The sequence below is a fragment of the Molothrus aeneus genome, chromosome 1, assembly GCF_037042795.1.
Source record: "Molothrus aeneus isolate 106 chromosome 1, BPBGC_Maene_1.0, whole genome shotgun sequence".
Lineage (NCBI taxonomy): Eukaryota > Metazoa > Chordata > Aves > Passeriformes > Icteridae > Molothrus > Molothrus aeneus.
This window is the reverse complement of record NC_089646.1, coordinates 47,836,655-47,863,617: the sequence shown is the minus strand read 5'-3', so window position 1 is coordinate 47,863,617 and position 26,963 is coordinate 47,836,655. Positions and strand designations below refer to the sequence as shown.

Here is a 26,963-nt window from a genome sequence, read left to right as displayed (position 1 = left end):
CAAGACTTCACATTATCAAGTGGAATTCTGGGATACATGTACACAATAGAATCCTTCCTTAAACACTGTGTGGAGTCCAGCTTTTCTTCAGCCTACAAATTAGTACCTCAAATTGCATAGATGACATTATGAAAAAAGCAGGGAGTGTTTTACTTTTTATTTTAAATGAATAAAATAAATCTCAATACATAGTTTAGAAATATTTAAAGACATCAGAAAAGAAAACGTGATTTAAAAGCAAGTACAAAAGGGGCAGGATGAAAACAGTATAAGGTAACAGAATTTAGTGTTTCGAGTGTGAATATATAACAGCAATAGCGATCTTAAATTTTCCACTACTGCATTCCTAGTGAAGTAAGGAGCTGGAATTTCAATACGCTCAGTGAAAAGCCATGAGAACTGCAAGTTTTAACTGAGAAATGTTGCCATTTTCATGATGGGTCTGAAGTACTGCTTTTATAGGCTTTGTAGACATGTATATCAAGGGGAGGAAGACCCATTTTTTCAGCCAGAGGAGTATTAGTTGGTACACAGCAGCTTTGTAAAGTCTTATCATTAAACAAAACAAAAAAAGGGCACTTTTACTACCTATTAACCTATTCCTGGTTCTCAAATGGACAACTCTAGCTTGTAAAAACCACAGTCCCAGGAAATACTGATGTATACAACCATAAACCTAAATTTTTCTGTCTGATTATTTTTTATATAAGAGTCCTAACAAAAATATTCAAGACCTTCCATTTCTATCAAAGTGCAATATTCTGCATACTTAATTCCACACCTGCAAATCACATAGTGTACATGCCACGCACTTATCCACACTAGTTTGTATAAGAAATTGCAAAAGTAGTATGAATATGTTGTGCATGTTTTGTTCTGACCACAAGGATGCTGGACAAGCAGAATTATCTATACTGCATGTTGTAGAATAAAATTGACAAGTTACTTCTATGCCAGATCACTACAAAAGAACCCCAACAAATGCTACAACATTAGATATTGTGCTTCAGCAGCATTCTTGTTAAGAGCATTTTGAACTGTTGCTTCTTTCAGGGAGCTGAGTTACCTAGAAAGCTTGTCTTTCACTAGCTAGTGCCCCCCTTACTGCCCTGAAGTGTGATTTCCTGCAATAATTTAGTTGTTTGAAAAAGAGAATGCACCTAGCTAGAAGACTTCCAGAAAAGGAGTTATATAAATATTTAGCACATTTAAAAACAGCTAATTGCTTCCTACCATACTCAAAACTAGGAAGTAAGAAGGTTTTAAAATTTAAGTGAAATAAAAATACCGCATAACATAGTCCTGTATAATGTTAAATACTCTCTCAAACTTAAAGCATAAGTGACCAAGAGGACTTCCAACATTTTCATTTAAATTCTTTTCTTGTGTAGTTCCCTTCCCAAGTTTAAAGCTTTCCAGAAGGTTTGTAGCAGGCATCAGGCTGCCACATGCGAAGGTCAATGAGGACTTGGTTGAGCTTTTGCATCCAAAGGTTACGCTCTTCTTTAGTATCAGCAGACAGCCAGTTCCTAGAAGGCAAGGAACCCTATGGATTATTTTCCACCTCCAATTAGTTATTGTGACAAATGTCAAGCTGATCAATCACAGAAGCCCAGAAGAAATAGTAGGGTTAAAAATTAAGTCAAACATTCCACTATCCTGCTACCAAGCCACTTCTAGAAAGCAGTTAGGATTAAAAGTGAACAAAACAGTTCAAGTGCCACCCAAAACCTCAGCATTTAAATGACTTTTGCATCATTATGACAAAGTTGTAAAGCTCCTACATTACTACAACTATCACATGAGGTAGAATACCCTCTCACAACCTCCATGGTTTTATGTACTCACTTTGTAACACAGAGTGTGTCTCTGCACTGGCTGACAAGGGTCTCTCGGTCATCTTCTCTCTGAGGTCGGACAGTTATTAGTTCAAAAGTGTTGGGACGGGCACAGAACTCCCTGTTGGCAGGTTCAATCTGATGATTAGTGCAGTTAGCCAAGTTTATCCGGCCCAAAGGATGCTGAAAGTGAAATCAGTTCACCAGTCAAGAGCGCTGCAATCAAAAGTAATTCTGAACAACATATGCTTTGACAACTTCAATGATATTAAGTGAACACACCTTCTCTCAGTGAGTTACTCCATACAAAAAGGTGATATATGTGCAGCTGTAAGAAATTTATTTTAAAAAAAGTCCCATGTTTTAAAGTAATCATGGACTAATACTGATACTTCTGGGTGACATCTATCTCTGCACAATGGAACAGATATAGGATGGGCGAGGGATGCATTTAGTAAGTTTAATATTTTTGTAGATCACCAAAATACAGCTGACTCTCTCTCTCGGAAAAATAGTGAAACAAGTCTAGAAAATTTTCCAGAACAATCTGCAAAACAAACCAAAGCTTCTTGCTTGCAGACAAAAGCAAAATAGGAACCTTCTTCTTGCTTAACTTTTTTTTTTTACTATCTTGTCTTGCAGTAGGCAAAGATTTCTCCCTCTCTCCTGGCAGGGGAATAAAGTACATTGATATATTTTGGCAATGTCAACTATCAGCATATGGTGTTCCTCTGTTAGCAGGGGAGAAACTAAACTCAGGCATCTGGATTGGCATAGAAGTCCCAAAAGGACCAGAGTTTGCCATGGAGTTTGGGAAAGAAAATGTTCTGCCACTAAACAAGAAAGTGTTTAATGGTAAATAACTTCAGTGAATCAGAAAAACCCTCTTGGAAAGCAGTCTTTAAAAGAAACTGGAAACAATTTAGTGCACTGCAGGAACACACTAAGGAGACAAGGTTTATCAGTGACAGATAAACCTCTGATTTGTCTCATTAGCCCAACAAGAACTTAGTTTTCTGTGAGAACCATTTAGGAAGCACCACTTCCAGCTACAATGTGGAGCTGCAAGAAGACAAGGACTTCAAGTAAGGTAGTCATATAAGATAGTTCTGCAAAACATACAAGGATTGCCCACTCTAATTTTCTACTATATTAAGTGTTAGTCATCATTTTGTCTAAAACTTAAGGCAACTAGATACAGTCTGCTTATTAAGCTGTACAAGTCCAATCAATTTCAATTCAATAATTAGTGATTTGATGAGCACAATGGAAAGCCTTGAGACTAAAGGGGAAATTAAATATGGATCTTCCATCACTTTCCCCCCTTGTTCTACTAGAGAGGGAAGTCAGTTTCTAAGTTTGCCATGATTTAGGTCAGCTTTATGAAGAAAAGTCCCCTCCATTCCCCAAGGAAGCTTAAGGAACTTGAATCCCATGCTTTACCAGTCTAAAGCCTAAACATTACTGTCCTTAACAATGAACAACTATTTGTGTAGGGCACTACAGAACTTTAGACCTAAGCTTTACAAAACAGCATTACCTTTCTTTTCTCATCATCTGGATATGTCCAATAGGAGATACAATTTCCAGACAGCACACACCAGCGCCTATGCCATGCTCCAAATCCACTGACATCTTCAAACATGGTCTTAAAAATAAAAAATTAAATGGGGTAACTTTGTACCTTGAGCTTGGTCTATATTTGACTATTTTTCTACTAGAATGGTTCTGCAAGTACAACCTTTCATAGCACTAAATGAAAGAGAAGGAAAAAAAAATATACTGAGAGAGGCTTTTACTCAGACAGTGTATTTATTGTCCAGATGGTATAGAAAATTAGCTCACACTATCATTCTCAGGTTTGCAGCCTTTTGCTAAAAGGCACCTATCACTGCTGTTTAAAATTATGAGATTTTCATGTTGATGGTTTTCCCATTATTTTAAGGTAAAGAATGGTTATTTTTAGTATATACAACATAAATGGTTCATAAAATGTGTTCAAAAAACAATTTATTATTATTATTAGATATTTGAGTAATTTTTGACTTAAAAAATCAGGATTAAAAAACATGCAGCTATTCAAGAGGCCACTCAAGAAAGTTTAGTCAGTTCAAAGGAAATTAGAAATTGATTTTTAAATGTTTGTGTTGGCAGTTCTTTTATTGGATGCTGGATTTCATCCATTTCAAGCCTCGTTTCCTTAGAACTGGAATGGAGAGTTTAGTATCTGACTTCTATTCCTGATATCTCTTGAACTTATACAGAACTTTTTTCCCAATTAAGGTGTGTATTGTGATTCTCACTCTTCACAATTCAGATTCTAATTTTCAATGGTGCAGGGAGTTTCCAAACCCCTACTCTGAACAAATCCAGTATGCATGTACATCATTCTTCAGGTTATACATATTGTATAGTAGAAGCAAATATGGACTTTCTCAAATTAGTACACAGAAACATGGGACAGCAAATACCATAAGCATGTGAAATGTTTGCATCTAATGAAATCTGTTAGACTTCAATTAAGTAAAGGGAAAGGAGACAGAAAGCAGTGTTTGAAAAGAGTCTAAAGAAATCGTGATTTCTGGAAACACAAAAATAACAGCAAATGTTAATGTTTCATTTTCATAGCACATTTACTGCCATCTTGTGGACATTTCAACAGTTCCAGCTCCTAGGCCCAAGTATGAGCTTCATTTTCTAGGTCCAGTTTTAGAGAGAATGGCACAAGATTTTTCTCAAAAAAAAATACTGTTGTTTCTTTGTCATTTAGAAAAGTTGTGAACACAGTGGATAAAGACCCAATCTTTTGTGTTTATTAAACACACACAAAAAGAGTCCTGTAAAATTTTTTTGCCATTGAAATTAAAATCTCATCTACCAAAGATTTTTAGAAAGAGAAGGTTAACTGAAGTTCAAAATAAATCAGATGTTTATAAGAGAGATACACAAACTCTTAAAAGGTAGCCTTAACTTAGACATGTTTAGAAGAGAAACTAAAAACCATTTGTGGTCTGGTTCAGAGATTTTTAAAAAAATCAAGCCAGTTTTTAGCTTTAAACACAGGTGTGACATTAAAAATTACTATATTTAATAGGACCTGTAATTTCCAAGGCAGGAGTTTGAAGTGAATACAGTAAATACCTTACCAAGAACCCTTTCTCCTCCACCGAAGAGTCCACTTGGCATTTCAACTTCAGATATATATGACCTTCCAAAGGAGACAAAAAGGGAACCTGCAAAATGTAAAACAATCATTAAATTTTGACATATCTCATCTAAGTCTTACCAGTTCAAGCAAGCCACCTGCACCAAGATGTTAGCACTGTCTTGTTCTTAGGACCTTCAGCCAGAAAGAAGCAATCAGTCAGACTCAAGCAAGACAGTAATAATCACTTTTGGTTCAAGTTCATTTAGAAGCTTTCCAATAATTATTTATTAGTTTGCTCATCAGGATATAGATATATAAACATGCACTCTAGCTATGAAAACAGGCTCTTCAAGCATGGTTAGAAACAACAGAAGGCACCAATCCACACCTTTCAAGCTTCTGCCTAAGTTTGACACCAAGTTGTTTGGAAAATAACAAAGCTCACCAAAGTGAGCTTAAACAGGAATGGTACTTGGATACCATAAGCATTTTTGGCAGATACTGATGTAGTAGTGCCTACTCAGATAAATCTTTACACTAGAAAGGGGAGAAATAATGAAAACAGTTCTCAACTAGCATTCAAGGTGTTAAAGACATGTGTTAAGTAATTTCTAACAGAAAAGGTTTCCAGTCCTATTTTTGCCACAGGAGAAAAAAAAGAAAGCTTCATTACTGTACCAGAGGTCAGTTAAACAGCCATTTGACAGTCAAGAGTTTTGAGGAAGAGCATGCAAAGTCTGCCTTTGAGCTTTCCCCCAATCCCTCCACACATAATGCCTCATTACGTTGACTACTCCATGAAATCACATCCCTTCTTTTTTTACCCCCCTTCACTGAGGCAAAGAGCTAATTCAACAAGCAAATGACGACCTGCACAGCATTCTACAAACCATATTTTATTGCTAATCTGAATAAGCAACACTGCTAAGACTCTTAAAAAGAAATTGACAAAAAAATTCAGAAACACTCATCTTTTGTATTACTAGAAAAGCCAGGAAGGCCGATGCTGCCACTCAAATACAAATAAAGAACTGTTTGCAAGGGAATAGGCACAGGCATGAGTACAGAGTAACAAAACAGCTTTCAGAACTATGAAATCAACACCATGCAAATGGAACTAAATTTTGCTAGTAGTTAAGATGAACAGGAGTAACCCTCAGTAGTTAAAAGTGCTCATCTGTGGGCCTCAGTGAGCCCTGCAGAACACCAAAATAGGTGTTGTGGTTAGAAATTGATCACCTTTGAATTGCAGACCTCATGCAGCCTTCCTCCCAGACATAAGACATACATGCAGAAGCAGGTGATCAAATCATTTTCACAAGTCAGATCTACTCAACTAACACAGCATTAATGGCTTGCTCCTGTACTCAACAGGAATAGTATAGCAAGAAAAACTCTAAGCATTAGGTAGGAGTCTCCATGACCACTTGAGAAGCAAAAAATAGTAAAACACTTCCACGTAACAAAAATAAGAAATCCAGGACCGATAAGACAACTCTAACCCTACATGCTACACCAAGGAATAATGGCATATAACCCTAATAAAGCACAGTAAAACCCATTTCTGAATGAGGGCCTCAAGAATATTTGGCCATTCCCCACTTCAGGTTTATGGGTTTTGCATCTCCTTTAAGCTTTATGTCAGAAGAGAAGAATCCAATTTATGAAATTTAGCAGTGAGGAACTGTGTGAGAGGCAAAGCAAAGAGGTTGTATAACAAACACAACGCAGTTTTGCAGAACCTACAATACCATTACTAATTACTACATCAGGTCTCAAAACACCCTCTTGTAGACATAATGAAAAAATACTGAGTTCTAGTTAACAATATATCTCTCTAATAGAGCTAAAGGTGATGGAAAGAAAGCAGTTTGACAAATATCCAGCTAGATTAAAAGAAAACTAAAACCCATGACTATGCTATCTTGCCTACTGATGTGGTCACTCAGGTATTTGCCATAGGAACACAGCTTGCTGTCATAGAAGATTATCTGTAAAAACTTCTCAAAAGAACTCAAGCATTTGAAAAACTGGTTTCTTAGGAGACTTTTGATTAAAAATAGCAGATGATAGGTACTAAAAGTATGACTTGCTTAATTTTGAGAGAAACCATGAAAATTCATCCAAAACACTTTCTTCTGCAGGACTCCAGTAAACAATTAACTAGATAAAACTATTTTCATAGGTTAAAGACAAATTACTTCTGGTAAGGATATCAATTCACATAATTTCTAAAGCCAAAACATACACCAAGCAAAATACTTTAAGCGCACATTTGTGTACAAATAAGGACCTCATTTATTTGACATGTTTAGTATTTTCAAAACTTTTTGTTTAACATGCCAAATGTCCTGCTATGTCTTGTCAGAACAAGGTTAGAATAGGAGCAAGATTACTTAGGTTCTAAGAGATTTTAATTTTCTTCCGCAGCAACAAGTTGAGTTAAACCAGAATTTAGGCTGCCAGACATTTTTCTCTGGTTCTCTTATCAGCACAACAGCTGATTCTGTTCTGTGTAGTTCATCAAGAAGCTGGCTCAAATTTCCTAACTAGAACTCTTTAGGAAACACATCATTTTGCTCTGAAGCAAGAAACACCCTCCTCTAATGATCTAGGAAGACAAGAAAAACATGCTAGTTAAGGAGCAACCCTAAGCTACCTAAATAACTGAGTTCCAGCAGCATGCTTATTATTGTGAAAGAAAGGGGTAGAATTCTGCAAGTCTTAAAGGCTTCTAGCATCTTGTGTTTAGTTAGTAAATCTTTGTAAGCACTTTCTCAGAGGAAGTAAAAAAAAAAAAAAAGCTGCAAAAATGGCCAGACAGAAATAAGCAACATGCACTAGAAAGAATTTTCCTCTTTTAAGTTAGAAACTAAAGGATCATAGCAACCTTGTCCTGGAACATATATCCCAACAGTTCTTTTTCCTCCCCTTCAAAATTTATCTAGGGAAAAAAGAAACATGCTCAATGCAATTAGTGTAAAGTTATGGTCTAGAAGAAAAAAGGACACAGTTATATACAACTATATTTTGGTCCTTTATACCCTGCATTTTAACAGTGCATAGGTAAAAGAGAGGACTGACACAAAAAAACACTGTGGCATCAGTTTGTTCCATATTAGAAATACATTAAGCAAATAGCTGTTTGGTACAGCCTTAGGCCCAGTCAAAACTGAAATTTTACTGAGGTAATTTAATAAAAAAACCCAAACAAATCATGAATAAGAATTCCCCTTTTTGCCAGATAACTGTAAGACTGCATCTGCAAAAAATTAACCAAGTGATAGTTTCCCCAGAATTCTCTTTGAACATTGTCTTTTTGCTATATTTCACTAGTCCAGTCCAGTGTCGTGTCATACAATGCAAACCAATGAAGTCCAAACCTAAACTGCTGAATATAATACAAAAGCTGATTCTATTATCTCCAAGAACAAGAGGTTTCCAATAAGGAAGCTACACACAAAGATTTCTACACATAGTTCTGGTTAAGAGGAACATTTATGCTGAAGAACCAAAGCTGCTACTTCTGAAATTCACATAGTCAGTAACAACAGTGCAATTTAACCATTGTCCTGCCAGCTGTTTCAGTAAAGGAATCTGCTTCTATCTACAAAAAGTAAAACTTCTAAAATGCAAGATAGCATTATTGAGATATTTTGTTTTAAGACTTATACACAAACACAATTAGTTCTTGATTTCTCATCTCTTATCAGAAGCTGAAATTGCAATAATACTATTATTGCAATAATACTATTATTGCCATAAGACTTGATTGGCCAAAAAAACCAAAATTATTCTTTTGCTGCTCTTGGGTAGCTAAAGCTGTGATTTAGTACTACCATAAACTGTAGTAACATTTGAATTAATTTTAAACTAGCTTAGGATAGCTGCTGGCATAAACACCTATTAAAATAGGTTTTAGATATTAGATATTACAAGGTTAGATATTGCAATGAATGTAAAAATGCATTTTTTAAACTTCTCATAGCAAAAGCCAATAAACATTCTGTTTAGACAAGGAACTAATGGCATAAAAGTCAATAAGAGTTCTAAAAAAACCTTAAGATAATTTGCTTCTACAAATTTAATTGGGATACGAAAGGAAAAACTGATACTCCTAAATATATTCAAATAGCATTTTTTAGGTCAATTAAATGCAGAAAAATTCAAAAACTTCATTATCATTAAAACACACTTAATGCCTTCTTTAGTGATAACTGCAAGACTAGGAGCAACAATATGAAGACCACATATAGAAATGCCAACTGCATACATCAATTTTTTGTCAGTGAAAGCAAATTAGTAATCAAATTCCTTTGTTATCTTTGCACAACCATATCTTATACTGACCTACAGGAATTAAAGAGCACCTGGCATAGTAATGAAAGTCTCCCTGTTTATCTCAAAACAACCTTTAATTCATATATTATATGTAAGTAAAAACTATACAAAAATTGTTAATGTCTATATAAATAACCTATCTAGAAACCATTATATATATTTCATTTCTAGGATGGTGCTTCCACCTGAAAAGTAAACCCACTCTTATTTTTATAGTAGCATGCAATTACCTTTGGATTAGCAACCAATAATTTCCATTACCTTGTCCAGTGCAAATTTGGTATTTCCCACAGAAGACAGCGATAACTTGTGGGATCCAACAAGGATGAAATTTGTACTGCGTATGGCATTTGGGCCACCTGGACTGGCCATGGCTGTGGAGAAAAGTTAAAGTGAAGTCATACCAAAACACACAATCAGGATGCTGCAAGGCTTAAAAAAAAGTACTTTATTTGCACTACTGCAAGCATGCCCTGCTGAGTAGTCCAGGAGAAGCGCTCTTTGCAGTGCAGCCCAGCCCGGCAACATTCAGAGAGAATCTTGACACACGCCATTCCTCCTGAGAAGATCTTTTCTTTCAGAAACAAGGTTTGAAAACATCCACAAAGGAGAAAACAAAGCATTTTAAGTCTCAGGGGGATGGAGAGTGTGCTGGGGCACACTACAAGGCACACATACCCTGCAGTAGGAATGTGACTTTTCTATCTCTTAACCTCTTAAGTGACACGCTGCAATCTTCCAGAACTTGTACGCCTCTCCTTTGCACTTACATCATGAGAAACACACACTGTAGCTCAGGAATTTTACTAGTAGCAGCAGCATGATACACATTCCAGATTTAGCTCATGAGCTCCTGTTGTTGCAATTCCTGCTAAAGCTAGCTCAAGTATCACAAACTTTAGTCAGATAAGTGTATAATGTTTTTACTTAGAGGTGCTGTTTTTCTCTGTCAAGAGTCAGAAATATATAAACAAGTTTATATATGTTTTCTATATATAAATATTTATACAAAACAATACACACAAGAAGTATTTCAGGATCTGTTCATATTTCCAAATTATTCTGTTATTACTTCATTGGCAGCAGACTCTAGTTCCCTAATTTTAAAATCATTAAATTAGTTTTAATCCATACTTTCAGGAAAATAAATGCAGACCATGGGTATCTGATAGCAGATTTTAGTTCTGATTTTGTAAAGATATCTTCTGTTGAATGTAATGGTAACATAAGCACAGGGCCAGTTTCTGGGCTGGAGAATTTAGTGTTCATTACTCACTAATTGTCATCTGTTACAAGTGTTATTTATTGATATAGTAATTTTGACAGCAAGTGTAGATTATTCATCCTGGCATAAGATGGTTTAGACTTTACTTACCTGGAGTAAGAAGGTTGCTTTTCTAGAAAGAGAGAGAAATAAAAGCTTAGTGAAAAAAAAAGTACTTTTGACAGTTTCTACTGAAGACAAAGCCAAGGTAAAAAGAAATTACATTTGAAATACTTTTAAAAACCCAATCAAATAGAAAGACAATCAAAAAGAAAGTCCAAATAAATGCATATTTCCACCATTACATATGTAACAGCTGTTTCTTGAGCTGATGACTGAAAAATTTGGCAGAAAACTGGACAATTTATAGAGCCTTACATAAGGAACAGAAAGAATCTATTATGGGCACAGCCTTAATCTGTAAGAACATGCCCTTTGGAAGGGGGCATAGTCAGATCTTGTTACAATATTAAATTCATACTTACCGAGGTAATAGATGTTAATAATCTCTTTGGAGTAATAACCTACAAAAGAAGACAAGAAGATAAATGCTTTTGCTACTGCATTTGTCCAGCACATTTGCATGAGAACTAGACAGTGAAACTACTGAAGGCTTATCTCAAATTTTGAAAGGGTACTCATTACTATGAGTAAGTCTTGGGTTTTGACTGGATGTAATAGATCTCAGTGGAAGAAATGCTGCATAGCAAAGAAATAATTACCGCAGAAAAGTTAAAGCAGAAAACCAATCTTAGTAAGTGTTTTTACCTATGTAACGGGATAAAGTTCCATTTGCTAAACTAAAGGTAAGAATTAACAATAAAAGTAAGGATATGTTCAATATACTGCTGTTATACATCATTATTTTCAAGTTAAAATCTCAAAGTTTAAGTGAGACTGTATATTAAACACAAACTGGAGTTATGTACTTTTATTGAGGTTGAAAGACAAGTCTAAGTAGCTTGTCAAAAAGCAGGTAGAGGATGCCACTGGCAAACCTATAACCTCACATCAGCAACTTACCCTCAGTAGCATGAAATCATTCAGTTTTAAGTAAAAACTCCTTTAAACTACAGCACAGGAGAAGTGAACCCTGGTACTTGAAATTTTTATTAGAGAATAGGTGGAAGATTTCACTGTGCCAAATCAAAGAATAAAGAAATTTCCTATTTCTGCTTGCCGACAGGGGACTTAAGTACTCATTCCAGCTGTTTTAAAAGACACTCAAGTTTCTTGGTTTTACCAAGTGACAGATAACTTGTCAAGGAGGAAATCAGACCTGAAACCACTAATTCACTGTGTGCTCTATTAGAATGAAAAGAAGAAAAACACACACACACATGCCCTCAAAAGCAACCCAAAATAAACAAACCACCAAAAAAAATACCCCAAACCACCTCTAGAAAGGCTTGTTTAGGGTTACATATCTTCATATATCCTTAAAAAAGTACAAACACTTGATATGCACACCCTTATTAAAACAATGTTTGCTTTAAAAAGTAAGCCTCTAGTGCTTATACTTAATACTGGGGAGAAAGAGGAGTTTTTAGTTGATCAATAAAACTTTTAAGACAAATCAAACTCCAGAACAGGGCGTATTGACTGGCATAGTTTAACTGAAGTAGAGAAAAAGGGCAATAAAACACTATCGGAGGCCCCACAGCTAACAAATAAATGTCTGCAAAGCATAGCATTTTGCAGAACTAGTAAGACTTCTTCCCCACCAATACATTTCAGACTCAACCAAGTGCTGCAGGTCCAATCTACTAATTGCTGTAGGTCTCCATAATCCATCTGTCGTGGCAGATGTTCCAAGAAGAGAGTAAAAGCAAGCAACAGATTGTGTAAGACTATCAGTCAGTTTTGCTAGTATACCTTCTGTTGAAACATTACATTACTGATTTTCAGGTTTCATTTACCTTAGATTTATTTGTCTTTTTCCTTTTATCAGTGCTTGTACCTTCTTTTCTCTGCACCTGTAAGGCAAGAAGGTATTGAGAAAGTACAGCACATCATTCTCCCTTACACCTCCTCTTCACAGGAACTGATACATACCCAACTGTAAACTTCTATATTTATTTCAAAGTCATTTGACACATCATGCCTAAAGGGAAGAAAAAACAAGTTAAACTAACTGAAGCAAAAAGGCTTTTGTTTGTGGCAGAGTTTTGGGGGGTTTTCTGTTTGTTTTGGTTGGTTTTGTTGGGTTTTAAATTACTCCTTACTTCTTCCCTCCTTTTGCTCCCTATAATTGTCCAAGGAGCAAGAGAATTTTAGTGTATTACTATTTAAAGATACTTTCTGGAACTCAGAAAAGGGGAGAGGCTGACAAGAGGCAGATAACGTGCATCTACCATTTCTCAGATTGCACCCTCCCCTGTCACAGATTGGGTTTTTCGAGCAAACAGCTTTAAGTGAAAATTCCAGTACAGCTGAACTTCAAAAACAGAGTTTGTTTGTTTATTTTGAAGACTTAGTAGCAAACAGCCTTTTGAACTCACAATGCCTTTTTAGCTGACATGTGAGAGTTGAAGTTACAGTTATAAAAGCACTATTTTCCCAGATACCAAAACCAAATAGCTATATAAAATGTTAGTTGCTGCAAAAGAGAAAAACACATCTCAGGCACAGCAATCCATCTGTCATTGCAGGTGTTCCAGGAAAGAACAAAAGGCAGAAAATGCAACAGATAAAATAGCTGATGGATGGTTGAATAAGTCTAGGTTGCTCTTTTGAGAGAAGTGCCTTCCAGCTATTTTTTGAAGAAGGAAATAGCTATACCACAAAATCTCTCCACACTTTGTTGCAGAATATGACATTCTTATAAACTAAGACTACAAATGTTTTTATGCATGTTCCACCATCAGACTTAAAACTGGTTCAAGAGTTTCTTTATACTTACATAGTAAATGTCGTAGTAAAAGTAAGAGCATCTCCATTCAAGGAGCTGGCAGTACTTGCTAATGGAGTTGCAACCATGTTTTCTGCTCCAGATCTCAGTATTATTACATAGTAGTAATTTCCGGCTTCTGTAAGCACACATCAGATAGTTTGGTTAGCCAGAGGACTCCAAGTATCTAAAAAAATCCCCAAGTACTGCATTGCTATTAAGCACTTCTCTGTTTCACCTACTTAAAACATTTAGTTACATTTGACAATTTTATTTTCTTTATGCTGTGTCTACTAGTAAAATTGTCTCCACAGGATTCACAGCAACTGCTTTACTGCCTGGGGCATCTCAGGCCAGACCTACAATAACCAGTGTGTGAAAGGGGAGAGGAACTTTCAGTCAGATCAGCAGATAATCTTAGTTATTTATTTATTTTACTTATTACTTATTTATTTTACTTAGGTCTGCCAGCTTAACCACACATCAGCTTTCACAGAAACATTAAAAAGTTAGTCAGAAGCAGATGAACTGAATGCAATAGCTAAATTTTCATTACTCCTAGATTTCTGAGAACATCAAAGCAGAAGACCAAAAAAAACAAAACCCAAGGAGAATGAACCAGAAATACATGTTGGGAGAATGAGGAAGGAGGAGAAAAGAAATAAAGCTTTTGTTTGCTAGTTTTACCTGGCTTTTGAGCTGTACCACATACAAAGTCTGCTTTTAGAGGTAGACGCATTTCTGAAATGGAAACAGATCCCCTGGAGGGAGCAAATTCAGCGGAAGTAGAAGCAGCTTTATTTCTTTTATTATGTGGTCCCTCACTCTTCAGTTTATTCAATTCTTCCAATAAAGCAGTTCTCTTCTCAGCTGCACAAAGAAATTAATTACAGTTCTACAGAAGAAAAAGTAGTGAACAATTTTTTTCTGCCTTAAGTATGCAAAATGCAACTTATATTTCTATTACACTGTAAAATGATTAATATTTAAGGGTCAAAAAGGACCTCTTGCCTATAAAATGAGCTGAGACAGAACAGATATTATCCTGTTCTTTTTTCCAGAAGAACTATTAATGAATGGCCACAATGTAACACAATAAATGCATGAGGAAGAAACTATGAAGCTTGTCGAAATGTTCATTACAAAGAATTGAACTTGAGTATAAAAACCTACTTGCAAAGAGAAGAAGTCTCTCTGCTTCTGCTTCTTCTTGTGACCCTTTTCCATGCTCCTCATCAAAACAGCAGTTCAGAGCTTGACTGGCTTGATAAATCACTGTCTGTTGCCTGTTGACCTCATTGTGCAGTTCCTAGAGAAAACAAATAGTAAAAATAATTATCAAGAAGAGAGAACTAGTGTTGCATTCAAACAAGGAAATGTCTCTAGATGAACTTTTTTGGGGGGCAAGGCTTCCTTTAGACAGCAAACTACAAAAGCCTTGCAGTTAACTGTTACTTCAGCAAAAGAACACTGCAGCACAATTTTTTTTGATCTCAGAGGTATGGTGTGGAGTGAAAGACTACAATATTATATGTTCCATATCCCATCTAGTCTTCCCTTCTCCGGGAGTAGCAGCACTAACCAGAAATTCAGCAATAGAGATTAGCACAAACAAAGCACTAGTAAAGATCAGAATATTACCTACTGAAAGTAGGTAGTTACAAATTCTGCTTAATTCAAAGGCAGTGCTAAGCCACTGATTCTCTGTCTTCTTATCAAAATAATGGCTTGTTCTCTCCAGACTTAATCTATAACATGATCCTTTTAAGTGAAGCATTAGCTGTTCAAATTATGCATCATCATCAGTCCCTACCATTAGATATTTATGCAAAATAGAAATAACCTAACAACCTTATTTTGCAGTTCTAAGCAGTATGTTAACATCCTGGACATTCATAGGGGCAATTAAATTTGAAAACAGTAGATTAGAAAAAGGATTTTAAGAAGCATATTAGGTACCTGCATTTTCTTTTTGATGTTGACTTGATCAGATGGGCCATTTCTTCTCATTTCTAGTCTGGAAGCCACATCTTCTTTGCGAACAATTATTTGCTTAATTGAAGGACGATCAGTTTCCTTAAATCTTTGGGATCTGTATGCATCAACGCTTTTGAAAAAGGAAACATCACGAAATGTTTCACAGGTATGCCAAGCTCTTCTTAAAAGATACATAGGCATGTATCATTGAAGCTTTCCAAATTGCCTAAATGGCTTTAAAGAAGGTATTCTAACAGCTGATTTTAAGTTTAAGCAACATAAAAGACTACACAATCTTTGATAAAGGCTGAGATCTTGCAAAAAAAGCTTAAGTTGTAGTTTGAGTAGTATATAATCATTAGAAGAGTTAAAAAAGCCAGTGTTTTAACTTGAGCGCTTACGGAATCAGGGGTGTTGGGTTGTGTTTATTACCTGTAAGGCAGATTGCGATCTTCTGACATAGAGCCAATACTGTCTCCAGATTCTGCCCTGGGAACTCTGGTCCTTTGGAGCTTCTCAGACTTCAGACTGACATCACTGATACTGCTACCTTCCCCAGTTGACTTAGAAGGAGAACCAAAGGCCTGAAGAAAAGAAAATATTATATTACAGCCATCTGTTCACATAATAATAATCTGTTTTCTTTCTCCTTTACTTGTTTTACATATAAACAGTAAATTTGCTTAATACTATTTAACAGATGATATTTTACAAGTACAGACATAGAGCAAGTTTATTTATTTAAGGACACTAACAGATGATTGAACTCTATGAGATGTCACCTTTAACTGCTAAATCAGTGCAGTTACATAATTACTTCTCTTCAGATTTTTCATCAGCAGTCACTCCACTGAATGCATGTATACCAGTGCAAGTCCAGTACTAGCAACAGGTTTAGCAGACCACTTGTTTAGCAGAGCATCCAATATGCTACACTATTTTCAGAGAAAAATAACTTTGCCTCATTATGCTTTCATTAGCAAAATACCATTTGAAACTTCTTTATTTGCCCACATATCCTAATATTACAAAATATCACAGCTCACAAGCCAGTTGGACACCTCTGTGTGATAAAAAAGCCCTTCCCCACCCTCCCTGAATTCTCACCTCTGAACCAACAGATTCCACTAGAGGGGTTAACAGAGACATTGATGAAATGTTCAGCGACTCTTCCTGCTCATCCTCATCACTTTCACCTTCCAGGCTCATGCTCATTTCTTTCTTCAGCTTTTCTATGTCTGGACCATCCTCTTGAAGAATTTCAAAAATCTCATTTATCACCTTTGAGCTATTCATCTCGTCATCCACACACATTTTGCCTTCGTATACTTCATCTGAAGGGTGACATTTTAAAATATATTAGTAACATCAATACTCTCATTAAACAGAAGCAAACTTGTTTTGCCTTTCAAGCAAGCTTGATTAAAAAGCAGTTTTTGCAGTTGGCCGTATAGAACCTAAAAGCACACTTCCATGGCTATTTTAATATACCACTTTTACATATACTGCATAATCAATGCAGTAAGGGAATATATAGATACACATTTTAGACAAATTTCAACCTTTTAGTTCAAATACATCTGAAACTTAACCGCAAGTCAAACACTAGGGCAGTTATTTGTGTCCTTTTCCAATGAGTCTTTAATATGAGCTTTTTAATATTCCTTGAAGACTTGAATGTCAAGAGAGAAGAGTTATGTATGATAACTGAAGCTTCCTAATTTGTTTTATATAAATCTCATTAAAAAACACATGGGAATAAGCAGATGTTTTCATTTGAATTCATTGTTCAGACTTGAAGGTTATTAACACTGTCCTAGACAAGGGGCCATAGAGAGCTAAGTCATCAGTATTAGTCTACTCAATACAAACCTTTTGGTTTTTCATCATGTTGTTCAAGTTTTGAGACAGATATCACTTTTACAGGGCTCTTTGACTCGGCAGTCTTCAGAGGACTGGATTTATCAGTGTCTTCACATTTAGAAGTATCTAAGGGGTTTATAAAGAAAAGAAGTATTATGTCTAACCTTTATTTTAGTTATTGAATTTTAGAAGTCCTACTAACAAAAAGACCACCAGATTAAATATTCCAGTTAGCCACATGTAAAAAAAACCCCATTAGAACACCCTCAACAACCTGTACATCTAGACTTCTATATTATAATCAGAAAACTGACACTACAAGAAACAATGCTAAAACCATAGCAGAGTGCAGACACTCATGAGCAAAAAGGGAAAATTTTAAAAAATACACACAAAAAAAAATCCACTGAACAAACCACTGCATGCAAACCCAATTTTTCCAGAAGGACATTTGTTAGATCTTTCAAGTGAACAGTCTACCAAGAGCGTTAACTAAGTTCACACTTTTTTCACAGAGAGCTGAACATTCTTCTGCTCAGTAAGCACCAGAAAGGCTTCCAGGAGTACCTCACAATTCTTTTCAGGTGTCCTACCATAAGAATTAATATCACAAAGGACACTGACAAGGGAAGAGTTCCCTCTCATCAGCTTCTTGTGGAAATTTGGTTACTCAGGTAGTAAATAGGTAAATTTGGTTACTCAGGATAGACTAAACCACAACTGACAATTCTCATTCACTTCCCCGCCCTTCACCTCCATTAAAGCTTGAAGCATAGGTATATCCATTGAAAAACAAAAAGACAGTCTTGCCTTGCCATCCTTTCAAGTGGTATAGGAGTGCAGAGTACTACTATCATACAAGAAGATTTAGATAAGATAACCAGTAACCAAAGGAGAGGTCCAGTTCCACACATCAGTTACTGGCCTCTTTCTCTGCTCATGAATATCAAGTGCAGTGCTCCTGTCCAGCACTAGTCACAGGCAAACTGTGACAGTTCTCACCCAAAGACTCCACGCTGGGAGACTTTGCTGGCCTGTCACCTGCTGATGTGTCTTCTGAAGATCCAAGAGCAGAGGCATCGGAACTAGGAGGATGTTTTGGACTGGCCTGAGATTGGCTTTCCTGGCAAGAATAAAACCAGAATGCATTCAGGAGGTAATGTTCAAAGCAACTAAAAAACTACCAGAAAAAAATACATTTTAACATCTGCTAGGAAAAAGAGGTTGCCTATCCAATACCCTATTTATTTATCCAAGATATTTAACTGAATGAGTAAATATTAAATGTTTGCATGAGGAGCTCTTTTGATTTTGCAGTTACTAATCATCAAAAAGTAAATAAGTCAATTGGCTCAAAGAGGTATCACTTGTTTTAGTTGATTCTACAAGAAGTAAATAAACTAATAATTTGTTAATAATCATACAAGTCACTAGACAAGTGGTCTTGCTAGCCCGGGCACTCCCAAAGCATAGGTTTTCATCCCTTATATACATTTCCATATCGAACTTTGTATTCAGAAAATGTTAAAGCAATTCAAAGTATCATATTTTGATTGAGGAGGTGACACATTACCATTTTAGCTTCTGGAAGCTTCCTCTTTGAACTGTGATTTTTCTCTGCACTCCACAGATTGCCCCTATCAAATCGGCCACGAAGGCATGCAAGTTCCCGTTCACGTTCCTAAACAAATGAAGGGAAATGGGAGAAAAGCTGACAGCCTTAAGGTGTCACAACACTTCAGATTTCTCAGGTAGGGGCAGAACAGTAATAACCTTCCCCAGGCTTATAAGCTAGCTATGAATGTAACAAGTAATACCTGTTTAAGCTGAAGCGCTAAACTGGCAGTAGAGGAATTTTCATTTTGTTTGAGAAGCCTCTCCTGGATTGTCCTTGTATTTGGGGTAACAGTGGGTGTTCTGCAGCCTGGAGTATTCGTAGCAGGGCTGCGTGCACTACGCTCCTGACAGTGCTCCCCAAAGCGTTCCAGGAAGGGCTTAATTCCAGATCCCCCTACAAGAATAATTGTTTTGCCTTGAAAGAAACTCTCAATATTAAAGAAATCACTGCAATTTTGTATCCTGAAGGTTCCCAGTGAAGCAATTAAGCTGCCTCCTTTACAGCTCTTACTCCATTACATTTTATACAAACTGAACCTGAAATGCAAATCATAACGGTGATGTTAATAAAACAGTAAATCAAAGCAAGTAGACGTCTCTCTCTTACCACAGTCTATATGCAACACATCCATTATTTAAACTGGTTTGCCTTTTCCAAGTTTCCTCTACAACCAGCCCCACTTATATCTTTCACAAAAATAAGCATTCTAGTGCGTGAGGAGGATAATGTTGTTTGGCATCCACCCTGCTTGACTGAGCTTATCTGTTACTGTCAGCATATCTAAAACATGCCTTTCTGGCCATCATTTTTAAGAGTTCAAGCTGTTAGTCCAGGTTTCTGACACCACAAGAGTTGAATTAAAAACTGAGGATGTTCACTTGTTTTGACATCAATGCTATCACTGAAAATAAAGACACTGCAAAGTTAGAGCACCTATGTGGCAACAAGATTCTATTTCTTCTAAATATGCATCTATTTCTTCTAAATATGCATATATCAAATGGATACATATAGTACCAAACAATCTGAAATAAACTTTGAATAATGTCAATCAACATTTTAGGCTGCTTTTGCTATTAAGAGTTACTAAAAACACGTCCAAGAAAACATCCCCTGCAAAATACAGAAGCTGTATAACTTAAAATAATTATCACAGAATTCATCAGCTTTTTATTCAAGTTACAGCTGGAAATAGCTATTATCTGGTATGGTACTTCAAATTCTTAACTAGTATGTTGTTTTCAACACAGCACACATAGGCCTAATTTGAATGAATATTTATTTACTGAAGCCAAAACACAGCCTACCTGGTGTCGTGGGTTTACCCTTAGGTTCGAGTTGCACATGTGTTCCTTTGACTGGCTCTGCTTTGGACTGAACTGGTTGAGGCAAAGCTGACTTGGCTGTTTGTGTATGCTCTTCAGCTTTCCGAGGACTGCAGGGATTCTCTGCCGGCTGTTGTTGTACTTCAGATTCTTTAGAACAGGGAGCAGTGACTCTTGAAGATTGCGTTAAAAAATTGTTTGGATCCTTAACAAGGGAAAAAGAAAAAAATAAAAGATGAGACTTATGTTCTTATTCTCTCAAGAGAAAAAAGAATAAAAGCACTCTGCATAGCATACTATCACCTGATCCTTCAGCAAAAGAAAAAGCCAAGAACAAGTGTTAAGCTTTTAGTACTTTTTTTTTTATCCAGTATTTCAAATTGTTTCAGCATTTGATGCTCTTGTCAGCTATTTTAAATATTATCCCACATTTCCCTAAACAAGAATGCACATGGCAGATATTGTCATGGCAGAAATTGCATAAATTGATCAATAAGTGTCTGGTACTACTTATTTCATCGTTCTGATTGAGTCTTCGTACAGCAGTAACATTCACAATTTCAGTCAATCAACTACATGAAGTTACAGAGTGAAATCCAGTATCTCTGTAACAAGCCCCCCTTCTGATGGTCAAGGGCAGCAATCAAGTAGATTGCCATCAACAAAACACATTAAGTGCTCATCTTTAAGTTGCAATAAAAGGAATTTTAAGCTGTTTCAGATCGGCTATTAAAAAAGGGCGTGAGGGATTGCAATAAAGCAAAAGTTGTAAATAGACTGACTGCTCACACCAAATCTTTAAATTCATATTAACAGTTATGTGCTAGCATTTGTCCGTCCCAATACAATACTCAAATCAATTTTTAATTAGCAACTAAATCAGACACTCACCGCTCTCTTTGAGTTTGCTGGTTTATTAATAGAAGCCTCAACAAGCCTTTGAGAACAGGATGCAGCTTCCTGCTTTACACTGCTACTATTGATTCTAGCAGATGCTCCACTTGTAGTGGACAATTTGGATAAACAAGTAGTGCCAGGCTGTTCTTGTGCATTGTTTTGCTTTGCAGATGGATGACTTAGGTCATCTTCCCAGGAACCAATTGTAGCAGCAAGGTTAGCTAAACGGCCTCTCCTCCCAATAGGGCATTCGCTTGCCAGGGCATTGGATGTCTGCTTAGGTGGAGAAACACACAGATCTTTTGACTGGAGAGGAGACAGAGGAACACATTCAGAGGGATCTGGAAAAAAGAAAACACATTTATTTTGCTAATAAATTATATTGAGATAGAACTGTATCTTTTACATTACACTATATATTGAGTTTATCAACAATTAGATGTTCCTGCCATCAACGGAAACAAACTACTAGCCCTAGAGGCACTTGAGACTAAGCAAATTAAAAATTTTTAATCAAGCAGTTTACTAATTTTATGTCAGTGTTGTGAGGAGCAAGGCATGAGAGTAACAGAGAAAAATAAGCTTAAAATTAAGCTGTAGATAAGAGCTTCAATGTTTTAGGCCTGCCCTAGTATTGTCTTAGAATTCTTTAAAAAGACATTAATCTTCCCACACACAACATTATCTTCTTCTAGCCAACATAATAATCCATGCAAACACTGAGAGACACCAACGGTGCTTAGCACATGAAACATACCCTCACTATCCCAGCAGCGCCGCTGCTCTGCCAACTTCTGCATACGTGTTTTGACTGAAAGGGCCGCAGGAGTTTCTGACTTGGTGTTTTGTTTTACTTTCTCAAGAGGCTGAACCAATGGAGCTCTGTTAGAAGCACTTTCGTGCGATTCTGAAGTCATCTGAGGAGAATCATGGCTTGTGGAACTTGAAGGAACTGGCTGTACATTCTCTGAACTAGGAGCTTGAGTCTCCATATCATTAGGGCAGAGCCTTTTTGATGGTGATGGCTTTGTATCTGGTTTTACTGGATAGGTCAGAGATTCAAACAAATTAGTATTCAAACAATCTAAAATATTTTCCAACAACACATAACTGTAGTACAAATAAAGCTATGATTTATGAATACTCTGATATGCTTCCCAAAAAAATGCACTTCCCAAATCTACCAAGCACAAGGCTCTCTTTGGCATTACACAATCATTTCTAAACTAAGGACTTGGCACATCTGCTCTCAGGTCCAGCTAAACACAAACTAGCCCTAGTGGCCAAGTAACTGCATCCATCACTATTTAGTATAAAATAAATGTTCAGTGTTTTCACTTTCCCTTTGGAAAAAAAGATGAGACTGGTATCAAAACAATCTTTATTAAACATGCCACTAAATACCTTCGTCACTGGGAAGAGGTGCCTGGTTACCAGTTTCTGCCAAAGGCTCTCTGGCCCTCTTGGTCTGCATTGTGGGTCTCGCCCCCATCTTCGGCCGCTCTGCCATTTTCCTCTGCAGGTTCTCTCGCCTGGCACGGGTTCTTTCAAGGAGTTTCTGAGGGTCAATAAGTCATGTGTTACCAGACATTGCTGTGTAAACTGCTAACAGCTCAGAGTAAAAGATGATGGAATTCTGTTTAGCATAGGTAGCCAGCAGGTTCCAAATTTCAGTCCTTACATCAACTATTGCCTCCAACTAGCTTGCTGGTGACAGAAAATCAGGCTAAAGAGACAGGAGCAATGGCAAAATTAAAGAGGGGCTCCTATAGACTCCAAAGTCATCAGAAATATTTGAAAGTAATTTTTTTTTAATCCTGAATCATCACATGACAGTCTTGATCTGTCAAGTCTCACTAGCAGGGTTTTCTGACACATTGCTAAAGCATCTGGTCAAATCATCTGACTGGCACTAGCCCTCTAACAAAATAAACAAAATTGAAGCAATTGTCAAGAGGTCATAAAAAAGTTCAACAAATAAAAGTGTGGCTGTCAATATTAAAAAAAATTGTTATTACACCTTCTAAATTAAAAGGTGAATTTCTTTGCCTCCAGCTTAAATTTTAAGAATAGACTGATATTATACCTAGCTATATTATGGTAAATAGCCTGTTTATTAAGATATCTCTATAGAGAAAAACATATAAAGAGATACCAATTGAGCTATATAACATTCTTTTTCATTTCCTACTCATTGGAAATTTGAGTACCCTGATTATATTCCATATAAAATAGCTGTTTTAGTAAGTGTTCCATACTAATACAAAGTGATTCCTTACAGTATTCAGGTCTAAAAGGTTTGTTTGTTTTAAATACAGCATTTGTAAGTCATTATCACTCAGTTTGATCACATCTAAAGGATACTTAATGACTCTTTTGATCTAGGTTTTAAGGTTGAGACAAGAAATTGTGCGATTGAACTAATGCCCTTTAAAGGGAAGCATATAAACTGCACTTGTTTGGTGGTACATAAATTATTGTGAGAACTGTGCCAGCCATTATCTGTCCTGTTGCACAGCAATTAAATACACATTTGACATTTTTAACTGTCTAAGGCTGAAGTCTTAAACAATGTTCTATTGTAGGGCAACACAGGACAAATAGAATGTCAATCTCAACAGCTTTTTCATGAAAACAAATCTCAGCATTGCTAATTTTCACAGAAGAGGGGGAATTTGGAAAAAAATCCCAAACCCAAAATATATGAAATGCATGAATGCCTTCAATGCAGGTTCCATGCTAGTTGTGCCCACAAGTCAACATTCCTTACTTCCAAAATGCAAAGAGCAGGATACAAAGTGCATGTAGTACCCACATTAAAATAACCCTAAAGGCAATTTAAATTAACAGCTCTTCTTGCAAAAAGTTGAATATGTCTTGCAACAGTATTCCTACAGTTCTATTCAAATAGAGGCACATTCCTTTCTGTTTTGTTAGCTGAGCAAAAGAGTTTCAGTTGTTAATATGAGATGTCACTTCCCAAGAATGCACGCCTCTGTTATTCAGCTCCAGCTCCTATTGGCTTCTTGCATCTCAAATTTTCCATCCAACTGCCATAATTCCAACAGTGCTGTTAGACACGATGAGTAAGCCACACTCCACAACTTGAGGCTTACTTTCCAAGTTCATCAACAGGGTATTTTCTACAAGGACATTCTCCAATTGTTCTGATGACAAAGTTTCAGAGTACCACAGAAGTTTAAAATCCTAGAATATACTGAGCTGGAAGGGATCCACTTTCTAGTCCAGCTCCCGACCCTCTCTGCACAGAACAGCCCCAAGAATCACACAGTGTGCCTGGGACAATTACCTATTTTATTACATGAAGGAATCTGAGGACTACAAAGTCAAAGTGGATTATTGTGTTACAAAAGCACTTTCTAAAAATCAGAAAAAACTTTCCCACCTCAAATGTTAATGGGCAACTTCAGTTTTTCAAAAGTATGTTTTAAAGTGCATATTAGAGAAGATACTTAGGCCCATATATAATCATATATGATTATGTTCTTAAACAAGAATTTGTTCAACTACCCTGCTTTACTTAGCAGAATAGAGCAAAGAGAGCAATTGAAGCTACAGTTAACTTCAAACCTCACATTTGCAAATTTTCCCCAAACAACTGCATCACTTATTTCTCTTTGCTCATCCTCCATGCTAGGAAATCATCCTTGCTTCTATGAATGGTAAAAACTACTTCAAAGTACAAAATAACCTAGACTATTTCTAACATCCCATAGTAATAAACATAAACCCTTTTGTGCAAGAAAGTTGAGTTATAAAATCAGCTATGAATGGAGTCACAAATAGTATGTTCATTGTGATTCTGAGAATGTACCCCCTGTACCATCTCCTCAGTTCAATCTGTATTAACAATTTAGTTGAGAATCAGAAGGTTATCAGCTTTTTTTTGCAAGATTAACCAAAAGAATCATTATTTCAGAGCTGTTTTGAAAGCATTCCACTGAATCTTACACCAAGATTCATTTGAACTTAAATTCATTGAGACACAGACAAAATTTGGTACTGCAAAGTGATCAGCAGACACTTAACAGTATGCTTCATCCAATTAAGGCTCAAATTATTAGCTTTTACATAACCAACACTTAGAGTGCCTCAGCAGGTCCCTGAAAGTAACAGAATATGGCAATGTGTAGACAAAGATTATTTGAAAGCAGTTAACCTAAAGGAAGGTTATGTTAAAAGAAAAAAAAACAGCAACACAAACCACAGAATATAAATACTTAAAAATACGTGGTAAATTTCTTTTTACAGAACTTTGGGAAAAGTTACTAAGCTTCAATACTAGGACACTAATATTGGTCAGAACTTTACACAACAGTGGAATGTCTTCCACAGCAGAAATATTCTTGATAAGGTGACTTTTTAAGCACTCTGCAATACTGGCTAACACTTGAATGAAGTTTACTCTGGGGAGTGGCCTCACAGTTGGTCATTTTCAAAGCATTTCAAGTCAGCTATGTACAAGAAGGGCGTGTACAGGTTGGAATATCTCCCAGAATGCAAAACCATTTTAAATTTGATTCAGTAGTCCGGACTTGAAGTTTATTTAAGACGAGCTGGATCATGTCACTCACTACCAATTAAGGAAGGAGGTTTTAGATGTTTACACTTAGCAAGGCTTTACATGGGAATAGGGTAGGACTGCCTTGGCATAACACATTTAGCAAATCTGTTCAGATCAACACCTTATGTTCATTTTTTAAAAATCAGATCTGTGCAATCACCTGTTCTGGGCACTCAAATTATCTAAAGAATGTCAGTTTGATAAACAGATTGTTTACAAGGGGTGGAGAGAGTATTTCATCAGTGTATGCGATTTGAATTTTTTTTCAAGTAGTTCAGATTTTATGCACGCAGGCTGCAGATTGAAGGCCCTTTTTACTATGACATTTCTCAAAGCAGTCACAAGACAGCTCTAAAACTACACCTCTGACATTAAATCAGAGTACAGACAGCATCTTTAAGAAAATTTCAGCCTTCATACAGATTCAAGGTGGCCAATTCTTCATTTTACTACAACTTTGCTTCTGTAAAACAAGCACACAGCCAATTCACTCTAACAGCCAACAGTCCTTTTTTTAAAAAAAAAAAAAAGGAACTGTGCCTGCCAAAGAAAGTGACCAATCACATGTGGTAATCGTGCCAAATAGTATGCATTTTTATTAGATGGTCTCCTCTTTTCACAGATTTATGAACATTTATGTATGATTTAGGACCTTTACGTGTGGCAGGCACAGAGTGTCAACAGCGCTCCCGTCTGCTGCCGAGATCCTTTCCGTCCCCGCTGGGAATCTTATCTGCCAGATACGCATAGAAGGCAAACTCCCGGCTAGGGAAAGGGCCTCTCCTCCGCAAACCCTTGCGCCTATCAGCCCTGCTCTGTCCTCTCCCGGCGGGATCTGACACAGCCCGGGCGGCTCCAGGAGCGGAGGCACCGGCAGGAGCGGGGCTCCAGGGGCGGGGCAGCGAGGGTCTCCCCGCTGCAGAGCAAGAGGGTCGCTGCAAGCCCGCAGATCCCCCCGCGAGCAGGGACGAGGGTGGCTAACAGGGCTCAGCCGGGAGCAACTATCCCGAACCGAGAGCGCGGCGCAAGGAGCAGCTCCTTCCCTTCGGACCCCAACCGGCCCCTTCCCTGCCCTGTGTCCCCGCGGTCCTCGACACTGACAACTCGCCCCCTCCCCAGCGGACGACCTGCGGGAGGCCGGGCCCGGCCGAGCCCTCACCTCGGTGAACGGGTCCATCGCTGTGCCGGTGCCCGCGCAGGGTCCGCTCTGCCAAGGC

General features: G+C 37.0%; 1 protein-coding gene across 1 annotated transcript; it reads right to left on the bottom strand.

Moving 5' to 3' along the window:
* Nucleotides 1-142: 142 nt before the first annotated feature.
* Nucleotides 143-26,923, bottom strand: ANLN (anillin, actin binding protein). Its single transcript, XM_066560668.1, has 25 exons — nucleotides 26,405-26,923; nucleotides 22,566-22,719; nucleotides 21,919-22,203; nucleotides 21,156-21,502; nucleotides 20,247-20,469; nucleotides 19,139-19,332; nucleotides 18,895-19,002; nucleotides 18,324-18,444; nucleotides 17,331-17,447; nucleotides 16,566-16,792; nucleotides 15,891-16,042; nucleotides 15,441-15,588; nucleotides 14,655-14,790; nucleotides 14,169-14,351; nucleotides 13,494-13,620; nucleotides 12,647-12,695; nucleotides 12,511-12,567; nucleotides 11,077-11,115; nucleotides 10,703-10,724; nucleotides 9,589-9,701; nucleotides 7,877-7,930; nucleotides 4,985-5,071; nucleotides 3,379-3,486; nucleotides 1,849-2,021; nucleotides 143-1,529 (listed from the first exon to the last, which is right to left on the bottom strand). The coding sequence occupies exons 1-25, from the start codon at nucleotides 26,921-26,923 to the stop codon at nucleotides 1,406-1,408; spliced, it is 3,867 nt and encodes a 1,288-aa protein (XP_066416765.1). The 3' UTR covers nucleotides 143-1,405.
* Between the last annotated feature and the right edge of the window lie 40 nt (nucleotides 26,924-26,963).

Bases quoted from the DNA above. Each gene is read 5' to 3' on its own strand.
- ANLN (XM_066560668.1), bottom strand. From the start codon at position 26,923: ATGGACCCGTTCACCGAGGTGAGGGCTCGGCCGGGCCCGGCCTCCCGC. The intron at 14,352-14,654 runs GTAGGTTTTTAT...TTCTTTGTGCAG, and splicing joins GAGACTTCTTCTCTTTGCAA to CTGAGAAGAGAACTGCTTTA. The intron at 11,116-12,510 runs GTAAATGAAACC...CTTCTTTTGTAG, and splicing joins AAAAGACAAATAAATCTAAG to GTTATTACTCCAAAGAGATT.